This window comes from Pholis gunnellus (genome assembly GCF_910591455.1).
Source record: "Pholis gunnellus genome assembly, chromosome: 7".
Lineage (NCBI taxonomy): Eukaryota > Metazoa > Chordata > Actinopteri > Perciformes > Pholidae > Pholis > Pholis gunnellus.
In genome coordinates, this window is record NC_136533.1 from 5,291,378 (window position 1) to 5,313,841 (window position 22,464).

The 22,464-nt window shown below is 40.8% G+C and overlaps 2 protein-coding genes and 1 long non-coding RNA gene across 3 annotated transcripts; 1 reads left to right on the forward strand and 2 right to left on the reverse strand.

Moving 5' to 3' along the window:
• Nucleotides 1-294: 294 nt before the first annotated feature.
• On the reverse strand, nucleotides 295-7,758 carry LOC306698408. The gene is made up of 3 exons (XR_013767142.1): nucleotides 7,645-7,758; nucleotides 6,877-7,077; nucleotides 295-850 (listed from the first exon to the last, which is right to left on the reverse strand). It is a non-coding gene; the product is annotated as an uncharacterized lncRNA (long non-coding RNA).
• Nucleotides 3,605-14,149, forward strand: abhd2b (abhydrolase domain containing 2, acylglycerol lipase b). The gene is made up of 11 exons (XM_079162701.1): nucleotides 3,605-3,679; nucleotides 4,111-4,179; nucleotides 5,021-5,251; nucleotides 6,195-6,370; nucleotides 6,813-6,980; nucleotides 7,638-7,821; nucleotides 7,954-8,046; nucleotides 8,432-8,533; nucleotides 8,709-8,778; nucleotides 9,630-9,714; nucleotides 12,635-14,149. Exons 3-11 carry the CDS (start codon nucleotides 5,040-5,042, stop codon nucleotides 12,895-12,897), a joined length of 1,353 nt encoding a protein of 450 aa, XP_079018827.1. The 5' UTR covers nucleotides 3,605-3,679; nucleotides 4,111-4,179; nucleotides 5,021-5,039; the 3' UTR covers nucleotides 12,898-14,149.
• Nucleotides 14,150-15,454: 1,305 nt separating this feature from the next.
• Nucleotides 15,455-22,155, reverse strand: rlbp1b (retinaldehyde binding protein 1b). The gene is made up of 8 exons (XM_079162410.1): nucleotides 22,119-22,155; nucleotides 21,075-21,118; nucleotides 19,555-19,683; nucleotides 18,983-19,187; nucleotides 18,083-18,261; nucleotides 17,171-17,329; nucleotides 16,768-16,878; nucleotides 15,455-16,310 (listed from the first exon to the last, which is right to left on the reverse strand). The coding sequence occupies exons 2-8, from the start codon at nucleotides 21,084-21,086 to the stop codon at nucleotides 16,182-16,184; spliced, it is 924 nt and encodes a 307-aa protein (XP_079018536.1). The 5' UTR covers nucleotides 21,087-21,118; nucleotides 22,119-22,155; the 3' UTR covers nucleotides 15,455-16,181.
• Nucleotides 22,156-22,464: the final 309 nt, after the last annotated feature.

A 22,464-nucleotide genomic window follows, 5' to 3' on the forward strand; every position in this document is an offset into this window, starting at 1 on the left:
GGAGGGAGTGGGCGTGAGGCGAAGAATTGTTTTTAATGGGTGTGAAGGGATGTCCAAGACCCATTCAGTCTTTGACCTCATTCTTCTTACACGCATGAATATGGTGTGTAGTTGTTATTTTTCCATCCTACTCCAAATCTAGGAGACAAAAGCAGACTAAATATAATATAATATATATATATATATATATATATATATATATATATATATATATATATATATATATATATAACAGTCACGTTACTGTCACCTTTAGAGGATAGGACACCTGCTTACGTGTCTCTCTGCCTCTTATCTTTACATTTCTTTTCCCTGGGATTTAAAATATGGCACATTTTTTACAGTAGCAGCAACAGTATTCTCAGATGAACTCTACTTTGATTGGCGGTGTAAAATGCAGCCTTCTGTAGCTATAGTAACGCGTCATAAATGCAGCTTAAAGTGGTCTCAGAAGAAAGGCTGCTGTGCTCTGATGCTGTGCTCTCATCACATCGGCATGCTTCGTTCGTCTCTCTGTTCTCTTGCACGTTTAAATCAATCGCAGTTAAAAAAAACAACTAACTCTTCAAACTATGTGCAGTGTGAAACCTATAGACCTTCTCTCATGCTTCCCCCAGATGACCTTTTTCACATCAAAGCTATATCTCAAGCTATATGGAGCGATACCAAGCTCCTCTTATATTCCCACTGGTTAGATAGATGAGGTTAAACAGAGGGTGAATATACTGACGGACTCTGTGACCTCAACTTCTACTTGATGAGATGAGGAAGAAGAAGGAAGTGAAAGTGCATATTTCTCTTGAGGGGACATCAGGGAAACGTGTGTTCTTCTTTCGGTCCTTTAAATGCCCTGAAAATGTAAATGTAGAAGGTTATTTGAGGTATTTTCTATCAAGGCAAAGTGAGGATATGCTGGGAAATTTAAAGCAACAGTATCACAACAACTTCTTCTGTTAATATGTTGTGGAAAATGAGTAATTGGGAGCTTGCTGAAATGAATTAGCTGGCCTTTTGAACTTTTATAAGGACAGCTATTCCGTTATTGAACAATTCCTTCAATATCTAAGAACTGTAAAGTCTCTTTGGAGCAGGTTTATACTTATTTGAATGACATACAAATGCTGTTGTCAGCAAATCAGACTAGATTACCAACAAGGCCAAGCTGGGTTATTTTGTTGTAATTTTTTAGCAACTTCTGGCACAAGAATGTGTAGTATCTTTTCTTATCTTAACACTAAAGTACAATTTGAACTGAACAATAAGTGCCCTAACGTGACACCAGTATTGTTACTTTATCTCGAGGCCCCTCGTAGACACTTAAATCTACGCAGAGAGCATTTCATTTTTTAGCTTTCGGTCTAAAGGACCTTCATCAGAGCGTACAGGGTTCAGCTGGAGTGGCAGAACAAACAAATCACATCCCAATCACTGTATGCAGAACACCTGTGCACACCCTGGTGTTAGAAGCTCTGCCTCCTGTCAACTAACCATCAGCCCAATGTGTGATAGTGATTTAGAAAATGTGGAAAGTTGAGCTCAAAATGCAGCTCGTTTTTCCATCCTGTAGCTAAAGCGTCACCTAAAAATGCCAAAACCTTCCATCATGTTGAAGTGCACTTCAGCACTGATATTTAAACCCCTCTTGGTTTCTTTTCCTGAGTGTCAGCATAATCCCTAAAACTTTGAAACTCAACATGGCAGAGAACTGCTTCATCCGTACAGTCATGAAACCATAAGAACAGTCATGTGCACTGTGGGCTGGTTGACGTGAAGCAGCCACCAAATGTGGTGAGACTTCACAATGGCAAGCGTCCTCTGATGTTCCTCTTCTGTTAGACAAAGCCTCATCTCATGACCGACCCAGCACTAAGTCTGAGTCAGAGGATGAGGTTCATGATGGCGAGAGGGAGCTTCAATGTGACAGAAGCCTGTTTGATCCTAATCCTCAGTGTGGAGCGCAGCATAATCCTGTATACGCTCGACAAAAACCTTGTCAAACTGTGATTTACCGAAAGTGGAATTCATAAATGAATTTTCACTTCTGTCTCCTGCACAGAAACACGATCAAGTCCTCTTTCACTTCTGCCTCATCTGGAAGCAGAAATGAGGATTCACTCTTATAAATAAGATCTCAGTGAAAAATGATGGAGGAGGGGACTTTACATTCCTGTGACGTTATTTCTTTGGAAGAACAACAAAAGTTACAGTTCAACTGAAACCTCAATTTAGTCGTTCATTGTTCACAGATGTTTATGTTCACAGGGCTGTGCCAAAACCAAATGGGTGAAACAACATAAACTGAAGTGTAGGGTCCTTTGTTTGCTATGGACCAATGATACTATACGGTGTATGTACCGGTAATACTGGATTGATTGGATGACAAAAACACAATAAAATATATAGGTTTTTTTTATGTTCTTCATTTAACTGTGCATTTGTGCTTTTTCTTTTAACTTATGGTGTTTTAATATGAGTAAGCATCAACTTGACTTTAAATAAAAGTTGAATTTCTGTGGTTTGATTTCTTTTAAAGACATGTGGCTGTATTTGTTAAATGAAATAAAATATTTGAAATATAAAAATGATTTTAACTAAGCAACAGCAACACAAACCACTAACACACTTCATCATTCGTGTGATTCCTCACGTGTTCTCACTACATTTTAAATATCAGAATGGTTTGGTAATTGTGGGGTAAATTGCCATGAAGTAATGTGATGGGTCTGGAAAGGTTATTACTTACAATGTCATAGTTTCTCCTAAATACAGTGTCAACATGTCATAAACACATTATAACAAACCTATAATCAATTTTAGAACAATCCTACACAAATATCAGTCAGAAAAACAACGTTAAAAGCTCGATTAGGGCACCGTGAAGGGAACCACTCGTTGGTGGATGGCGCCCTCCAGTGGTTAAATCCCTCAATGAAAGAGGGTCTGACTGATCCCTTGAAACTGAAGTGACATTAATTACTGCCCCCAGTTCCATTTTGTTTTTAAACCGGCTTTAAATATGCAATAACCATGTTGTTGTTGTAAATACTACATAGTCTGTATTTCTTTGCGTAATAACTGAGTCTTGGTAGTGAGTTTATTTGATTTTAATCAACTATAAGTCACTACAATATCCGTTATATGTAGACTATTTGTGCGATTATGTCAATGTTTATTATCTATAACTGTTATGTGTGTGACATCTGCGTGTCGTTGTGAAATGGACAATGGTGGCGGACATGTATCTGCCCAATTAAAGCACAGCATGTTGTGACAGTAAATGAGACGGTTAGTTTCTCTGTAGTAGGAAGTAAGCTAACCCGCTGTCCGTCATGCTGCCTTCATGTACGGTCGGATTTCAAAAGTACAATCGACGAGTACGGAAGCTCCAGCACGTTAGGACTCAGAAAGTGGGTGCTTAATTTATACATAAGCTTCCATAACTGATTTAATGTGCAGGTGATAGATATTGAAAACTCAAAATCTGGTAAAAAAATATGCTAAAATATGTTATTTTATTGTTGGCTGCCTTTAAAACTAAAACTCGGAGCTTTATAAGAGCACTTGAATGCGCCCTGAGTTCCCTGCTGGTCAGTCACTCCTCTGCTGTAAACAGACGGTGAGCTCAACTCCAGTTGGATCCGACCAGAACCTGGACAAACTACCCCCCAAAACAGCGATGGTAAGACCAGAAATGTCCCCCGTGTACTTTTTAAACCTACATTATGTACTTTACGTAAAGTCCATGTGGTGTTTGTGTTTGTTGAAGCATCCAGCTTCACCTCGAGCCACTTCAGGAACAGTTTTAACGCTACTACCTGAGTGACAAAACAAATTCTTCAACAGACACTCAAACCGAGGCCACTTGTTTGTGATTTTATTTAAACTAACCAGGAACACAGCTGGCTGTGTGTTCTATTATATTCTAGCCTTTTCTACTTTTTGTAAGTTCCGGTTTTTGTCGTTCATGCATTATAAATACATCTAAACGTGACATTTCCGCAAATGACACGCTGGTTTTGTCTGTTTGTGTCGGTTTTTGTGTTTTTTCGCCCCGAGGGCCTGAAACCAGCAAGTTTTTTTAACAAGTAAGCTTAACTGTTTGTTTTCCAGCACTGAGGGAGCATTGACGCAGAACAAGGAGGGACCACGAGCACTGCGAGTCCTTCAAAGTCAGACAAGGTGGGGAGCAAAACTTTAAAAATCAATAGAGGGCATCTCTGCTAGTTAATACTGTTTCTCATTTAAAAGTGGCCAGAATAATTGATTCATGAGTTTAACATGGTCAATGTCGGTATCAATGCTTTGGAATTAAAGCACCCAGTGGAGGAAATTAACTCAGTGAATTAACTAAATCACTGTACTTAACTGCAATTATGAGGCGCTTGTACTTTAAATAATTACATAATTATAAATCAACAAATAAGTTATGAAGTATAATTTTGACTCCTGGGCTCCAACATTAAAGTGATGCACACATTTAATAGCATAGTATTCTATAATGAGCCATCTTGCAAAGAGTACTTTTAGTACTTTAAGTATATTTGTTGCCATTATGTTTGTACTTTAACTTAAGTAAACATTTCAATGCATGACTTTTACACATAACTGAGATTTTCTTACTATTCTTGCTCAACAGGATCTTGTTTTTTTTTTTTCCAACTCTGCAAATACCTGATATTTGGTGCCAATATTTATGAATTGTGTGCAAGTTCATTGCAGGTCTGTTGCAGAAAGTCTGTTTGCAGGATCAGAGATTAGGTTCTGCAAACAGACTTCAGACCAACGTGAGTTAGTAACACTTTCCAGACTAAACCTATTGTTTCAGGGTTAACACGTCTCTAAACTAAAGCTCACGTGCTGAGGAAGGCAGAGCCCAAAACCATCATATCCAAATATCTAAAGTTTTATTTTTATTACTCATTTTTCAATCTTAACAAATGTCAAACTACCTTCTAGAAAACACTCCACCTCCTGTAAGCTCATGCAAGTGAAATGCTCTCCTTACATGCTGTGCATGCAGGTCCTCTCCTGTGTCCACAATGAACGCCCCCGAGGACCCGGACATGGGCAGCTTCGGCCCGGAGCTGCCGGCCATGTTCGATGGCGTGAAGCTGGCAGCGGTGGCAACTGTCCTCTACGTCATTGTCCGCTGTCTGAACCTGAACAGTACCACAGCACCACCTGAGGTCGGCCACCAGGACACACCGCTCAGCCGCTACCTGTTCAAATCCTGCCCGATGCTGACCAAAGAGTGAGTGTTAACTATCATGTAGTTTTAAAGGGAATTGCTCAGCGAGTAAAGTGTACGGTGACATACAAACACAAAGGGCTCTCCAGAGCCAGTGTTTTGGTTTGTCCATTCTGGGCTTCTGTAGAAACATGCAACACGGCAGACTCTGTAGATACAAACGACTCATTCTAAGGTAACGAAAAACACAACAAGTCGTAGTTTCAGGTGATTACACACTGATGAAAGCGTTATGAATATTATATTCACTTCTGCCAATAAATCCCCCTAAATCCTACACACTGTTCCTTTAATACCTCCAGGCTATTTCACACAGTTGGGAACCTTTCTTAGCAAAAGAGACTATTTGACTCAAATTCCACCACTTGAGACTTTGCACAGCCCCCTCTAGATTCACAAAAGTTTTTTATATATTATTATTATATATGTTATTTAGTGGTGGTCCTTCCAAGATCCTGTAATAAGACTTTGATGCGTAAAATCCGTGGAGTCACTTTAAGTTTCTGCTCTGCACTTGTAAAGATGTGTCTGTCTGTAGTCTTCTTTAAATATTAAAATCAATGCTAATGTTCTCCCTCATGACTGTATGACTCCCTCATACAATGCATCCTGTAAACTCTCGATGATTTGAGACAGTACATCGTTTTAAAGTTATGCTGCATGTTGTTGGCTTGAGACCCGCTTGATTCGAACACATTTACAAGAACACAGGAATAAGGTCACAAGAGTTGCATGATTCGGTGGATAAAAATGTCAACCACAAATAAGCAATCTTGACTGACTGTGCCTGTAGATTAGTCTGCCACCTCCTTTAGCTGCAGTGGTATATATATATATATATATATATATATGTGTGTGTGTGTGGTGCAATACTCTGTGCTGAGACATCTTCAGGGTGGATGTTAACAGCTGGTATGTCTAATATGGAGCTGGTATGTCTCTTCAGATACATTCCTCCCTTGTTGTGGGGTAAGAGTGGACATCTCCAGACGGCCCTGTATGGCAAGATGGGGCGTGTCAACACTCCGACGCTCTACGGGTTCCGCAAGTTCCTCCCGATGCCGGACGGGGCCACGGCCACCTTTGACCTCTTCGAAGCTCTCGGAGATCACAGCACAGGAGGTCGGTGGCAAATACTATAATATAGACTTTATTAGCATAGTCTATCTGGTGGAGCAGCCCGCTTTGGACTTTCTGCATGTTTAGGATTTAATCACACAACCACTAATCTTCTGTCTTTTTAAAGCTTATTTTTGTAAGAAGATATCGCCGATTATTGATTTTATTTTCATGTCTTTCCACCTGAGTCTTACGTGCTTGTTTGGATCGCGAGCACATCACCCTCAAGTAACTAGCAGCTCATAATAATAATAATAATAATAATAATAATAGTACAGTATGCAAAAGCTGGAAGACCACTAATGAATCCCTAGAGCCACGCATTTCGGCCGGCAATTAATTCAACGCACGTACACACACATGGCGTCCACTTTTACGCCCACACATGACTCCACTTTGTATGTTTGTGTTCCCTCGTGTGTGTGTGTGTGTGTGTGTGTGTCAGATGACGTTACCATGGTAATCTGCCCTGGGATCGGTAACCATAGCGAGAAGAACTACATCCGTACCTTTGTGGATCACTCCCAGCGGCAGGGTTACCGCTGCGCCGTCCTCAACCACCTGGGAGCCCTGCCCAACATGGAGCTCACCTCGCCCCGCATGTTCACCTACGGTAAGCAGGGAAACGTCCCGCGGTAGACTTATGAAGGACCGGCTCGATGAAATGTCACAGTTCAAACCGAGATGGGGAAGGTCACTTCGTTGCTTCTCTATAAAGTGAGGAGAACTAAAATTAGGGGAAGCAAAACAATGCAAAGTCGATTTCAATCGAAGTTGCGACATAGAAACAAAAACTGAATTTCACAAAATTTTCTTCTAATGTCCTACTTAAAGACAGGGCAATATCTTCTCCAAACACAATTTAATGTTTTACTTCTCATTACATCCTGACGGCAATCAATGAGAATAGAAATAGATACTCAAAAAATAGAGAAATAAATCCGATATCTGTGGCTGTCGCAGGACGCTGCTAGCTTCACAGCTGTGAGTACAATAGCCATGTTTATTGTTTAATAATCATTTTGGAGGAGTGACTGAAGGGACGGGCTGTCAGTGAGGCCGACTCGTTGACTTTCTCACTAGATTTGGGGACTTTTGGAGCTAGCGCTGCTCGCTACTTTCATTGGAAAAGAGTTAGCAAAATTAGGATTTTTTTTTTTTTTTTAGTTGGATAATTTTTTAATCTAGCCGACTCTTGCTAGTTAACCAACCCTGTATTATTGTTATTATAGTATTCCTCACAGACATTAAAGTGTCTCTCTTCATTCAGGTTGTACCTGGGAGTATGCCGCCATGGTGGGCTACATCAAACGAGCGTTTCCCGAGACGCTGCTGGTGGTTGTGGGCTTCAGCCTGGGGGGAAACATCGTCTGCAAGTTCTTGGGTGAGAGCCCATCCAACCAGGACCGAGTGCTCTGCTGTGTCACCGTCTGTCAGGGTTACAGCGCCCTCAGGTTGGTGGATGGAAGGACAAACAAATGATCAGAACCAGGACTTGATATGAATAAAAATGCATGGATTGGGATACAGGAGAGGAGCTCAGTTGTTTTTCCTACCTTTTTTAGAATCTGCATTTGTGTTTGCAGAGTCCAGGAAACGTTCCTTCAGTGGGCTCAGTGCAGGAGACTCTACAACTTCATGCTGGCGGACAGAATGAAGACGCTCATCCTGTCACACAGGTGGAGAAACGCAACGACCGTTTCTGAAGTCAGAGATGTGTTAATCCTTTCTACTTTGTGTCATTTCATCACACACAAGTGGCAGCATTGCTTTATTCTGATTTAGTTGCTCAGTCTTTGATGTATTGAGTCGTTTCCCTACATTACTTATTGAAGTAGATTTCTGCAGCAACACACCAAGATCAACATCCATCTCTAGACTGTCTATTGGTCAAGTTCAGACAAGAAATCGATGCTAGATGTCAAAAATAGGCTAATAGTGTGAATTCCAGCAGCCATGAGTTGCTGAATTATAAAGAATCGTGAGCCAGAGCTTACCAGCCACTCAAAGATTCAGCTTCTTGCCCTGATTTGTCTAAATACCTTTATTTGTGTTGTTCAACAGGAGCAGTTTGCTTGGCCTGAACGGCAGCAACATTGGTGAAGTGGACCTAAACAAACTCTACGCAGCCACGTCGCTGATGCAGATCGACGACAGCATCATGAGGTGCGGGGGGGGGGGGGGGGGGGGGGGGGGGGGGGTTTGGGTGGATTTGATGTTTTGATTTGGCTGCCGGTGGCCTCCACGAACTCTCCAGCTCTTATCTCGGTCACTGATGGTATCTTACCTGGTTTAAATAAAGGTTTATTAATAATAAGTTATCACACGATTTGTCCTGCAGGAAATTTCACGGCTACAGCTCCTTGAGTGAGTACTACGAGAAGGAGAGCTGTTTGAACTACATCCACAAAGTGAGTGTAGAAGTTTACTTTGATATACTGCTAATATTACTACTACTACTTTTACCTCTGCTATGCCTTCAGTTACTACTGTGTCTACTCCTGTATTACTAGTCCTACTGTTACTTCCATCACTACCTCTACTGCTTTTGCTGTTGATAATACTGCAGTACTTCATCTCTCACTACTTTACTGTTATTACAACTGTTTTATTAAAACAACTATCTGGTATACTACTGCTAAATTACTCTGTACCTGCTGCAGTTACTGCTACTGCTTCTACTATTACTACAATATACTTATTCTTACTCCTATAATACAGCATTGACATCCTGCCTCTTAACCAGGTCGATGCGTCCTCACTGGAACATTGCTTATTTGCTTTCTTCCCGAGAGTCAGATGAGAAGATTGATACCACTCTCAGCGTAAACTATGGAGTTAAAAAAACAGGGGGGGGGGGGGGGTTAGCTTAGCTTAGCTTAGCATAAAGACTTGCAGCAAGGGGCAAAGAGTTTAAAAGATTAACTACATACCAGCAACTCTAAGGGTCCATAGTTCTCACATTTTATGTTGTTTATTTAACCTTTACACAAAATGAATTCACTGTTTGAAAATGAGAGGAAGTTATGTGGTGGGTACTGATTGTACTGCTCCAGAAGAAGTTGCCTGCCCTGCTACTACTACTACTACTACTACTACTACTACTACTGCTGCTGCTTCTAATACTTTTACTGTTGCTACTACTGGTAACACTGTAGTACTATTGCTTCTACAACTACAGTACTACACTGACTAATCCTCTACTTTAACATCTTCTACTTATACAAAGTCATTCATAGACAAACTGTTGTTTCGTCTCCAGGTCACTGTGCCTCTCTTCCTGCTAAACTCCTTAGACGACCCGCTCATTCATCCGTCGCTACTGGAAATACCACGCACACTCGCAGGTTTGTGGTCATTTCTAAATATAATGATTATTAATGGTGTCGTTAGCTTTAATATATTGCTTTGGCCATGATTTTAGAGTTATTCAATTACAATATTTCATGCGTTTTATCCAAATGGATGAAAAGTAAACCTGACATGAAATATATAAAATATGTATTCAGCTAATCTTTATGGCAAAGTCATTTTTATTGGCTCATAAAAAAACATGTTTTGGTAATAAAGCCGCCATCAGAGTCTCATGAATCAGAGAGAAAGGCTGTAGAAGGGATAGTTTTGAAGCGAGGGTTATGACGTATTTATCCACAGTCAGTGTATTACTTACAGTCGTTGGCGGTCGACATGTTTGTAGAATCGCACAGGAGTTACCGACCGGAAAGCAAGCAATGTGCTGCTGTGGACGGGGGCAGCAGCAAAACGCCCACTTAAAAAGAATCCATATCAGGTTAAGTGTTCACGGGTTTACCTTGCCGTCAGACAGCCTCTTCTGACGGGGAACGGAAGCCGTTGTATCCATCTATGCTCCCGCCAAAGAACTGTATTTTAACCTGATTTTTAACCTGGCAGAACCACTGGAGCTGCTGCATTTATCAGTTATTTAATTTGTGTGACTTTGGCTTTCACCACAGTCACAAAATAACTTGGATGTAACTTAATAACTTAGAACATAGATTTAGGCAGCGGTAGACAAGCAACTCTTGTGTTCTGCGAGGTCAAATTAAGTTTGTTTTCCAAAGGAGTCTGGTGGCTTCGGCGAAAGCATAGAAAACAGCTTCAGTTCCCCCTCTGTAACATAGACTGTATAGCTGAAATATTCTAAATATAGAGTTCACTTAAACGTATATTAATTTCTTTAGGAAGGCCTTTGTCTCAGGAGGCTATAATACGTTTTGCTGCTGCCCTGGCCAACAGCAGTACTTTGCTTTCTCTCCGTGCGGTCAGTCCTACCTGCTCCATGAGTGCAGACTGTAGGATCTACTGTAGGTAATATGACTAGAAGTACCTCATACAACTACAAACTGCCTCAGTACACTATTCAGAAAATATGTCGCACGTAAATGCAACATGTATTAAAACAATAATGTTCAAGAGCATTCATCTGGAGGTTTGCAGTATGACCTCATCCACACACTTCAGAATGCAGCAGAATGCGGAGGAGTTGACTGAACTGTTGCTATGGCTCATATTTGTTTGTTTTGGGTGTTTCCTGGAGAATGACTGACCGCAACAGTCAAAACGTTGTCTTCACAGCGAGACAAACTGAGACTAGTGTTCGAGTAAATGCCCCCGTTGTCCTCCCTCTCCTCTGGAGCCGGAGTCTTAAGTGTTGATAAAGTCTTGTCGCAGCTATCTGCTCAACAACACCGCTCGGCACAGACAGTCTTGTTGAATTTTTCAGGGCCATGTGATACGACTAGGCTGTTGGATTATATATAGCGAGCAGTGTGTGTGTGTGGACCTGGCCTTGTCTTGCCCCGGTAGGTCACATGCTCTGGCCCCTATGTGTTTTAAATCAGCGTGAGTAATGACATAAACCCTGACAAGTGAAATTCTAAACTTGTCTTCGACTTCAAAGGAGTTAGTACACGTGGCTAGTTTTCTCTTTACATGCTTATTAAGTTAGAACTGTGTTTTCATCTCCTGAATTTAATGATAATACTTTCCTGTGTCGACCTCATGCACACAGGAAGGAAACTCACTGAATGTTGCTGCAGGATTTCTTAGTTCTTGAAAATGTGCCTTCTCTCTTTGATATTATGTGCAACCCCCAGTTGAATATGAGCGTTGTTTGTGTTTGTGCATCTACGAAAGAAGAGCTACGGTAGGTAGAGAGTGTAGGTGGTGTAGAGTCACAGAAAGGGAAAGGAGGGCGGCATATTTCTGTGCAAAGTGACCTAATAAAGTGTAAAAAGCTAAAATAGTGTCCCCCGAATCCCCAAATATCCTTTCAGCTCCCTGTTAATGTTTTAAAAGTCAACAGAGTTCACCGTCTCTTAGTTGCCACTGTAAAATCAGAGAGTTTATCTTAGATTAATGCTAATTAATTAAGTAAAGCTCCTTTAGTTCTGAGCCAGTGTTTCCTCCAGGAGCCATACTGTACGGTTTGGTGAATATGATTTGTTGGCTGATGGTTCTAGTCGGTGAATTTAAACTCTATACAAACAAACTGTCATGTTTGGCTCTGATGATTGGTTCATGACTTCAGTAGTTTTTGTGTTGCTCGGATGACGTATTCTTTTTAAGGCCAAGCTCGGAAGTTTAGCATCGCACTGGTTCCCTCGACAAAAAGCCAACAGATAGTTACTCAGATTATTGAAGAGAATTATCTGATACTTCATCAAGATAATCAAATAATCACCACTTTTATGATTTTTGAAGTGTGAATGAAATCCGCAGGGATAGAAAGATAACATGATGCTGTGAACAAACTACACCACGTTCACATTAGTGCAAGTTTACACAACGAGGCGGAGCGGTCGTCGTGATGACGTTTTGTCTCATTTAGAAACTTCTCAGCAACTGCCTGTTTTTAAGATACTTCAAAGCTTAAACATTCACAAGAGGGGTATTTACTAGAACAAAACGTTTAAATATCTTAAGCTTGTGTTAAGCACAGACTTTATTTCAGACATATAAACAAAAGAAAAATCTAAACTTTGACTTTCGAGACCAGGAAACAGGAAGTGCAAACCTGCCCACTCATTCCTGGGTTTAGACTCATTCCTGCAGCACAAACAAGCCCCAACGTTCTATCCTGTTAAAGTTACTTCTCCTGTGTTTACGCAGCTGTTTGTCACGATGAATGGGCTGGCACTAAATTAAGTGTTAGCCATACTTCAACAGTAAATACTGCAGAGTTCATTATATTGTGTATATATACTGTGTGTGTATATCTTATCTTACCTCTCCTTCTATTTGCAGAAAACATGCCCAACGTGATGTTCGCCCTGACCCAGCACGGAGGCCACCTGGGCTTCTTTGAGGGCGCCATGCTGTTCCCTCAGCCCCTCACCTGGATGGACAAGGTCATAGTGGAGTACGCCGACGCTCTCTGCCGCTGGGAGAAGAACCGGCCGGCCTGTCAGAGGAGCAGCCACCAGGACATGAACTCCTACCTGAAGAGAACGGGGGTAACAATCAGTGAGCAACATAACCTGCATAGAAGTCTGGAGACTAAACAATAGACCAAAACTACAAAAACATGCTCGTCTGTATTTGCTCTGCTTCAGTGCTCACTTCCTTCAAGTTTAGTAAGTAATCCTGGGAAATGTAGGAAGTCTCTAAAACAGGTTGTAAAAGCCGAAGTTGGAGTGGGCGTGCTAAATTATGTATTGAAACTCGTGTAAGATACCTGAAAATGTAACGCGACCCCATGTTGAGTTGGTCCTTCCTCTTGTTCCCAGTTAACCTCCAGTGAAACGCGAGTTCACCCTCTGCCGGCTCTTGGCAGCTGCTGCTTCTTGAGTCTTAAAAGCAGGGTGATATAATTAGTGTGGGGGCGGCATCAGAGGATGAATGTGACCTCTGACCTGGATGTAGTAATGTAGTAAGAAGAGAAAAGTTTCTTTTTCTACATGAATAACTACTGAAAAATGTCCTCGATACTCAAAAATTCATACGTCATCTCGCATACAAATAACACAACTAAAATAACTGAAAACGTAATAAAAACTGGAAATTTAACTCCTTAAACCTTTTAACCATAATATACTTTAAAATACACCTGAAGATCCATCGGTTATATTTTGAAGCATATATTAAGTGCCTAAATATAAATGTGAATTTGTAACACATTAATTTAGCGTCTCATGAATCACTGAGCTACTTCTAATCAGCAGCGGTGTGACGTGATTCACGGTTGCTCAACATCATCGTCTGTCGTGTTCAGCCAAACTGGAAATTTTAATTTAATTGATATAGATTTTGTATGTTTCCATGAAGAGAAGTTTGACGTTTTTATTGCAGGACAAATGTGTTAAATAACACCCAGTTTAGTTTATATTGTTGAGGCATAACTTTGCTGAATTTGTCTCTAGTTTTTCTTTGTATTTCCATTGTGTACAGTGGACCACCAGCGGTTATTGTTGCTGCTGACCTTCTGAAAAAGTCTCGGTTCAGGACAGAGCTGGGTCAAACTGTGTTTACGACAAAAAGCAGAAAAGAGATCAAATGGGACTCAAGCAGTAAGCGTATTAGATAAGAAATCCTGTGGACTCTCAATGTATGCACTTAACAAGCAAATGGACCAAAGCACTCTTCACTTTTCAAGAAGAAGTATCTCAATGTTGTACTTTTTAAAAACATTTTGCTGCATGTGACTCCTTAAAAACAGGCATATGTCTTTGGCTCAAACACAATGGAAGTCTCATATTAGACCCACATCTCCTGTTAACTTTGAACAAGGGCTAATTGATACGTTTCATACGTGTTTTTATTTCGGGGGGGGGGGGGGGGGGGGGATTAATGTGCTTATTGCTTCATACCGGATGGGTGGAGTTTGTCACGTAAAAACAAACAAACATAAATACAGAGAAGAGAGGAGACGAGACAGCAGACGCATGAATCATCACACAAGACGTACGATACGGTACATTACTGTGAGAACTGTACTGATAAAGGTCTCAACCGTTGACAAAGTAAGAGGTGGCGTTTGTGTGAAGAAATCATTTGTGCTCTGCAGTTTATTCTGGCCTTTGGTGTGAATGTTTGCTGTATTAGTCACAGTTTCCTGTGAGTAACATCCTGTCTCCTGGAAATACATGCTGGAGACTCACTCCACCCAAGTCTTATTAATCTACATATCAACCATCAGATTTAATGCTACTTTAATTCTCTTTTCTTTTTTTTTAAAGCCGAATGTCACCTGAATCAGCACCGCTGTTGTGTGCGATATGTTCTGCCTGCACTTTACTGTCTTTATAGTCTTTCTTTATCAGCATATGGGTGTAACGTTTATGATCTAATCTTAATGGGTTTTGTTCTGATGCACAGTCATAACTGATAAGTCATATTTAAACTCACTCATGAATAAATGTTTTTCACATAATTTGTTTTTTTTGGTCTGTTTATTGTAAACCTCTTAAGGTTTTCCTTTTCTATCCATAGCATGTCTGTCAGTCCCCCACTTTGTCCAGAGGGAGACATCTCAACTACTTTAGATGGATGATGATGTAATTGTGTAGAGACACTGTCTACAGCCGATGACTCCCACTGACTTTGGAGTTCCTGTAACTTTTCCTCTAGAGCCACCGTCTGGTCAAAATTAAAAATAATTTTCCTTCAGCTTTAGTTTAATGCCTCCAAAAAGCACCAGCTGCTTTGATTTGCTACCAGAAAAATATTCTTATTTCACAGTTTGTTGCTTGGTGGGCACTCCAGATACCCAAATGTATGTGCAAAAGCACTGAAAAAGATTGTTTTTTTTTTTATTAAAGCATGTAAACATGTTCTGGTAGAAACTCCAAATTCAAGTTTGAACCTGAAAGCACATGTCCCCTTAAAGTTTAGTACTAATTAGAAAATGTTAGCACGCTAACACACTAAACTAAGATGCATGCTGACTCATTTAGCTCAAAGCACCACCTGAGTTCAGTCTCAGAGCCGCTAACGTTGTTGTTGAGTCTCGGTCTTGTTTAGATTTGCAAATTGATGCAAAGACTACACCATATATTTATATACAGTTTATTGTACATTTATTGACATCATTTTTTTTTTTGGTGCACCAGGTAGCACAATGGGTGAAACATCATAATATTCATATTGAAGAACAATCTAAAAAACACACGAGAGACCGGCACTTGTTGGAACATCAGCCTTGTACTTCAAGGGGAGACGGGGGACCAGAGGGTGGAATCTCAGAAAGCTGGGACCTGCCAGTGTTGAAGCTGTGTGGGTGAACTACGGGCCAAACGAGGCACAAACTAAACCAGGCGGTAAACCTCTCAAGTGACCTAACGTGGGTCACCCTGTGTGTTCTGCCTGAATGTTTTCTCCATTTATCCTTCATGAAATGACATAAAAATACTCTTAATGTATCTGACTGGTCAAAGAATCAAACGATATACTTTAGATTAAAGACCGCCTCCCAGACAGCCACTCACTTCATTTCATTTGAGTTTTATATGGAAATCAACTTGCAAAAGGCTTGAAATCTGCTTTTCGATGCGCAATCCACCACTGAGAAGGACATGTGGTCACCGTTATTATTTGATTAGTTACAGTAATGCTGCTGTGAGCATTAAGACTAAGGTAAGGAACATGACAACCAAATGGTTTGTACAGAACACAGTAGAGAGGTTTTCTGTTGGCCTGAGCTTTGTTTGGACCTCTTGAACACAACATGCACTCGAGACTTTCATTCATTTTTTTTTTTTTTCTACAACCGCACAGCTAGATCTGGGCTTTGGATATCCACAGTCTGTGGGGTTTGTAATATATAATGACCCTTCGCAGAGGGAGGGCGGAGGTTTTAGTCGAACAGCTTGGCTGCTGTGGCCTTGCCGTCGTACTTTGAGCCTTTTCCATCGAACTCGGAGGGAAGGATGTCGGCGTCAAACTCCTTGTAGTAGTTTTCCAGCTCGTCTCCGTGGACGAACACCTAGAGCAAGGACAGCAGCTGTTAGAGGCGTTTGAGTATTTTCACCACCTGACTGTTGAACATGTGAGCGGAAATTTGATTTCAATAGATATCTATAATACCCTGACGTGGGAAGTCTTCATAAAGTCAGTGCAACGGAGAGTTAAATGCAGAAGCATAAATTTAATTAAAAAGTTAAAAAGGCATTGTGGGTATTTGGAGTATCATTGCAGGCCTGCAGCAAGCTCCACCAAAAAGAAGCACTGTTTGCATTAAATATTACTGACATGAAATAGGAAAACTTAAATCTTCAAATCTGAATAGTAACAATGCCTCGGAGCTGTCGGGATCATTTCACATGCAATGTTTCAATAAAATGATTTAAGTCCGGCACTGAAACCAGTTCTGACTGCTTCCTCTGACACGGTTGCATGCGATAGACTGAAGGGTGTTGAAGGGCCGTGTTTGTCTGACTCACTCTCTCGAGCAGCTTGCTCTTCATGAGTGGTTTGACCACATTGTAGGTTGTGGTGAAGTACCAGGGCTGGTGGATGAAGTGCACGGCTTTGAAACGAGCAGGGAACGAATCCTGGAAGGAAAAAAAGGTGACGTGGTTTAGTGATGTAATAAGAGTCCTGCAGAAAGTACCAGTTGTTCCTGCAGTTAAAGTCAAATGCCTTGCTCAAGGTGATTCTCTAACCATTCAGACATGAGGAATAATCCACACAATCTTCTGAGAGTAACGCGGTAAGAATAAGAAAACAAAAACATATTTTCTGCTTAACTCTAATTTACCACCTTTTAAAAATAGGGCTATAAAAAACATCTGCTCTCGGCTTTTCCTCCGCAGCTTTCATTTCTAGAACATCCATCCCTCCCACCTGCAACATGTCCACCATCTTCTTGAGCTCCGTGGGTTTGATTCCCGACGCCTGCTGCATGGTGAAGCCCTTGAAGTTCTCAATGATGCAGAACCCGTTGATCTGAGTCTCCTCGTTCTCCAGCAGCTTCTCCAGGATCACGCAGTAGGCACGCAGGATCTGAACACACACACACACACACACACACACACACACACACATATATGTAATCACATTGTGTGATACGAAGAAGAATTTTGACAAGATCCGGTGGTGGAATGTAATTAATGAAGTACATTCACTCGAGGTACTTGGACTTCAGTATTTTCCATTTTATGGTACTTTACTTGGCAACATTAGTTACTTTGCTGATTCAGATTATCAAAACAAAATTCTACATAATTAACTGAGAAATTATGATACATTATTATATACAGTAGTATATAAATATTTAATATAAGCCCTGCCTAATTGCAATTAAGTCATCATTCAGTGGGGTAAGTAAGGGTACACTTCTTTTAATATTTATTGTGATGTAATATTTATTTATCTTGTTCATTTATATTGTTTATGAGAATTTGTATATCAGGAGTTTCCTATATGTTTAGTGTTCATTGTTATTTGTTAAATAAATAAATAAAATAAAATATATACTGCAGCTACTGAGTGCTTTTTGTAGCTTTTGATGCTAATAGTTGTGTATATTTACTGAAGAAACATTTTGAATGTAGGACTTTCACTTGTAACAGAGTATTTTTACACCGTGAGATTGCTTCTTTTACTTAATTTAAAATATTAAAATATCTGAGTACTTCCACCATTGACGAGATTAGATTGGTTCAACAAAGAAATCCTTGATCCATTTAAATGAAAAGTAAGTTTGGAAATGTGCTTTTCTGGGTGCATTGTGGGATATGTTGTCCCCCCACTTACCTCATCAAATGTGATCTCCTCGTAGTCCCAGTTCTCAATGTTGAAGAGCAGAACCACGCGGCCGTATTTGTCTCTGCTGGGCAGGATGCCGGGGTAGCCGGCCTCGATGGTGCTGCGTACGGCCTCGGGGGTCAGGTTCTCAAACAGCTCGGGGTACTCCTTCCTGAAACGCACGTAGCCTGGGTGGAAACACGGGAGCACATTCTGGGGTCACACCAGGCTGAACTTTCATCTTCAGTATATTAATTCACCATTAGGGTCACACTGTCTCTGAAGCTATTTAGTCAGTTTGGGTCTCAGTTGAGAATTTGAGTGTCCCATAATGATCTAAATCAGATTTTTAAAAGGAAGGTCACTCGTATCCAGTGGTTGAATGTTACTAAGTACATTTACTCAAGTACTGTACTTACATTTTTGAGCTACTTGTACTTTACTTGAGTATTTACAATTCATGCTACTATTTACTTCCACTACATTTTGGAAGCTAACGTTGTACTCATTACTCCACAACATTAAAACTTAAGTTACTTTGTAGTTCAGATTATTAAAACCAAATGTAACTCAACTCATAAATTATGATGGATTATTATGGATTAAGCCACCCAGCAGTAAATAAAGTAGACACATGAATGCATCACTAATTATAATCCAGTAATATAATATATATGATCGTTAAAAGAACCGTTCTTCATACTTTAAGTATATTTTGATGCTGATACTTTGTACGTAAGTAAGACTTTGAATGCAGGACTGTTACTTTACCACTGCTCATATAAAACATACAGTTTAGCATGTTTATTATTGCTTCATGTTGGATTTGTGTGGTATAACTAGGAGTTAGAGATTCTCTGGTGGGAAACATTCAGTCAGTATCTTCCCTTCAACCTGTTTCTAACGTACCCTTCATCAGGTCGAAGGCTCTGGGCACGTCGTACTTCCTGGCGCGGATGAAGCGGACCAGCAAACTGTCGGGTTTCTCCCCAAACGTGTCCTGCACCCCTTTGGCCAGGTCGTCACCCGCATCTGCCTTCTCCTTGATTATTCCTCGCAGCTCCTTCACCGCCGACACCTTCTTCTCATCTGTCTCGTTCAGCTCGTCCTTGGCCTGTAGGGACAAAAGTTGTAGCAAAAGTCTGCATCACCAGGCTCTCTTTAGCTGCCCGTGTCTGCTGATGTTACACGATAAACTCTCTTAGCTTCATTTCTGGAGTAATCCTGGTCATATAGTTTAAAGGAGCAGTGTGTAGGAGTTAGTGCCATCTAGTGGTGAGGTTGTAGATTGTAACCAACTGAATACCTCTCCGCTCACCCCTCCCTTTCCAAGAGATGACTATTGAAAACAGTTATGAACATTATATTCCATTTCTGCTAATAGATCCCCTGAGATGCTACGCACTGGCCCTTTAACAAATGTGAACTAATGTTGTGTCCTGATCTCTCTGACCGGGCGATGTGAGAACAGGTGTGGTTACCTTCTGCTTGGTGTGGTCCGGCAGGCTGGCGCAGGGTCCAAACACTGGCCCGTGGTCCTTGACGGTGAGACGTTCCAGCTTGGCCCTGAGAGCCTGCTCCTCCTCCGACACCATACGGTAAGTTCCACTCTGAAAAGAGAGTGTCATCGTAAGAGCAGACGACAGCAGCCATTTTGACCATAACGACAGCTCTGCGATGTAATAGCTGTAACAAAAGGCAGTGTGCTGTCTCGCCATTGTAGAATTTTGATAGGGCTCTACATAGAGCATGCTTATAATTAAGAAACTCAAATTATAGAGTCAAGCATTCTGTAGTTCTTTGTAAATATAGTACATCTTATTAATGCACTAGCTGGTGTATGAAATAGAACTGTTAACAGCACGGTCACGAGGCCTGGATATCGTGTTTTTTCGATTCTGGATATTCAGCACCTGACTTTCGGTGTTGTATACCAAAACAATACTTTCCGATCTAACAATTTAACGACAGAGGGTGTCGTATGCTGTACAGATTGTGAAGCCCTTTGAGGCACATTTGTGATATTGGGCTTTATGAATAACATTCTTGACTTGAAGCCAAAGTTCTTAAACGTTGAATGTATAAAGAACCAGTTTCCGTTTCAACAACAAAAAGCATTTTGAAAGTTAGTGTTGAGCCTCGTTGGCATTCAGCAAATATCTGATTAATGAGTAGAAAACATTTGATTACGACATAATTCAATATTTAAAAAAGCGCTCTGATAGTTTGATAATAGTGTTTAAACCCAGCCCTTCAAGTGTAACTATAAGTCCTTCATAGTAAGGAGTGTAACGCGGCTGCTATTTCTGTTTCATTATACTAACAGATAATTAAATAATAATAGAAATGATCTCTGCTCAGCAGGCTGCTGCACAGTGGATAGTTTATCGTAGCAGGAAAGCCACAGGATTTTTTTAATTAATAAGATTAATAATGGATGCATTCCATTTAGCTGTGCCCTGATGTTATGGATGCTCACTGGTAATATGTGTGCATTCAACGTGTCCACAGAGAAACTCTTGTTCTCTTTCCTGCTGATTGCTCCAAAATCTGGTGATCTAAGTTTGTTTCTTGCATGTTGCTTTGGACGGACGTCAATATAATTCACTTGGTTGTGCCTCGTGAGGACTAGAACGCGTCTTATCCACGCGAGACAGACGAAAACGCCTGTTCACCGTGTTGCTGCAGCAATAATCAATAGGTCTGTGTTTGATTAATCTCCCTCACGACTCACGAGGCCAGTAAAGCCTGTAAATACACGGTGAGGACTACAAGCAGAGATTAGCAGCTAAGGGTTCTGTTGACGTAACAATGGGCTTTGGTTTGGAGAAATGTTGAGCTTCAGCTGAGTCCATGTTGCTGGAGGATGAAGAGGTATTTAACAAAACAATCGCAGGCCTCTCCTCCCGTTACAGCTCAGAAATCCATCTGAAGTATCGATGCTGATTAGTTCTCTTTGAGACTGACACCGTTTTGAAGAAGTAAAAATGCAAATACTTACAACCACAGCCATGTCTCCTGCTCTTTATATCAGTGTCGTACTGTCTGGAGGAAGAAGAAATGCAAGTAAAGAAAAAAAACAAACAAACAATTGACCCACTGTACTCCACTTTAATCCCCCTTCATCCCACCGGCTCTGCTGTCACAAGGTACCTTGATTCGGCTATATTTAGCACTTGCCCATTCCTGGATGGTTTATCAGGAGATTTAAGGTCGACAGTCTTTTGCTTTCATAATCAACAGGCTCACGGTTGCTGTTAAAGTTTAGACTCTTTTATCTCTCTTTTATCAATGCTGATAAATTTAGTATACAACCGTAATGTTAAATCTCCCATAAAGTTACATTTAAAGTAGATTTTAAGCTTTGCACATGTAGTATCCCACTGTTCTAATACTAAGAAATGAATATATCGAGTATTTCTCAAGTAAAAATACAAAGCACAACCTAGCTTTTTGAAAGATATGAGACAGAAAATGTACAAAACGAGCAATTAGAAGACGTCACCCTGGGCTTCAAGCTGTTTAGGTTTCCACTAAACTTGCACTTTATAAAACAAAAAGAATAATAAATAGCAGATTAATCGATGAGGAAAGTATTCGTTAGTTGCCGTCCTAACAGAGAGGGAAAATGCAATGCACATTTGTATGAACATTATTTTAAGTTGAAATTCTCAAATGCATGCATTGAGCATTCATGACTCATTTTAAAGTAAATGACTTGTGCTGTGTCTCTATAGCATATTTCCATTAAAGACTCAGTTGATCAGACAGCGGGAATGCAGCTCTGAACCTCGTCAGAGTTGGTCCCATGATGCACCTACTGAGTCTCGTATTAGTCTTCACTTAATTACACTGAGCACTCAAATGCCTCAAGGCGCAGGGAGAACTTTGTGTTTGGGAGTCAAAGGCAGCCGCGTATCCACATTTTCTTTCTTTCATGCCACTTTAAAAAAAAGACACCAGAGGAGCTGCAGAGATTCAGAGTCGTACAACGTCTGAGGAAGAAAAGAGAAGTGAAGCAGCACATGGAGTAGAGGAGTCTTACCTGAGGCAGATGTGAGTCCCGGGGCGTCTGTGTGGAGCGAGGCGGACGGGACCTGTGATTTGTAGCGTTGGGATTAGTGGCGTCACACCAGATTACATCCCACTTTTTTTTTTTTTCTTCTTCTTTTCAATCAGCATGAAAGCGGCGGAGGGTGGGAGGAAGTGATGGCGAGGTTAGATGTTGGCCAATGGTGGAGGGGCTCCCGTGATGAAAGGCAGAGCCAGCGGACACATTTTGGATGAGGTCATTTTTTGAGTACACACTTTAAGTAAGAGGTGGTTTAAGGGGGTGGAGGGATTTGATTGAATTCCAAGGAGACTTGAGTGAAAAGTGACCATTGTGACGG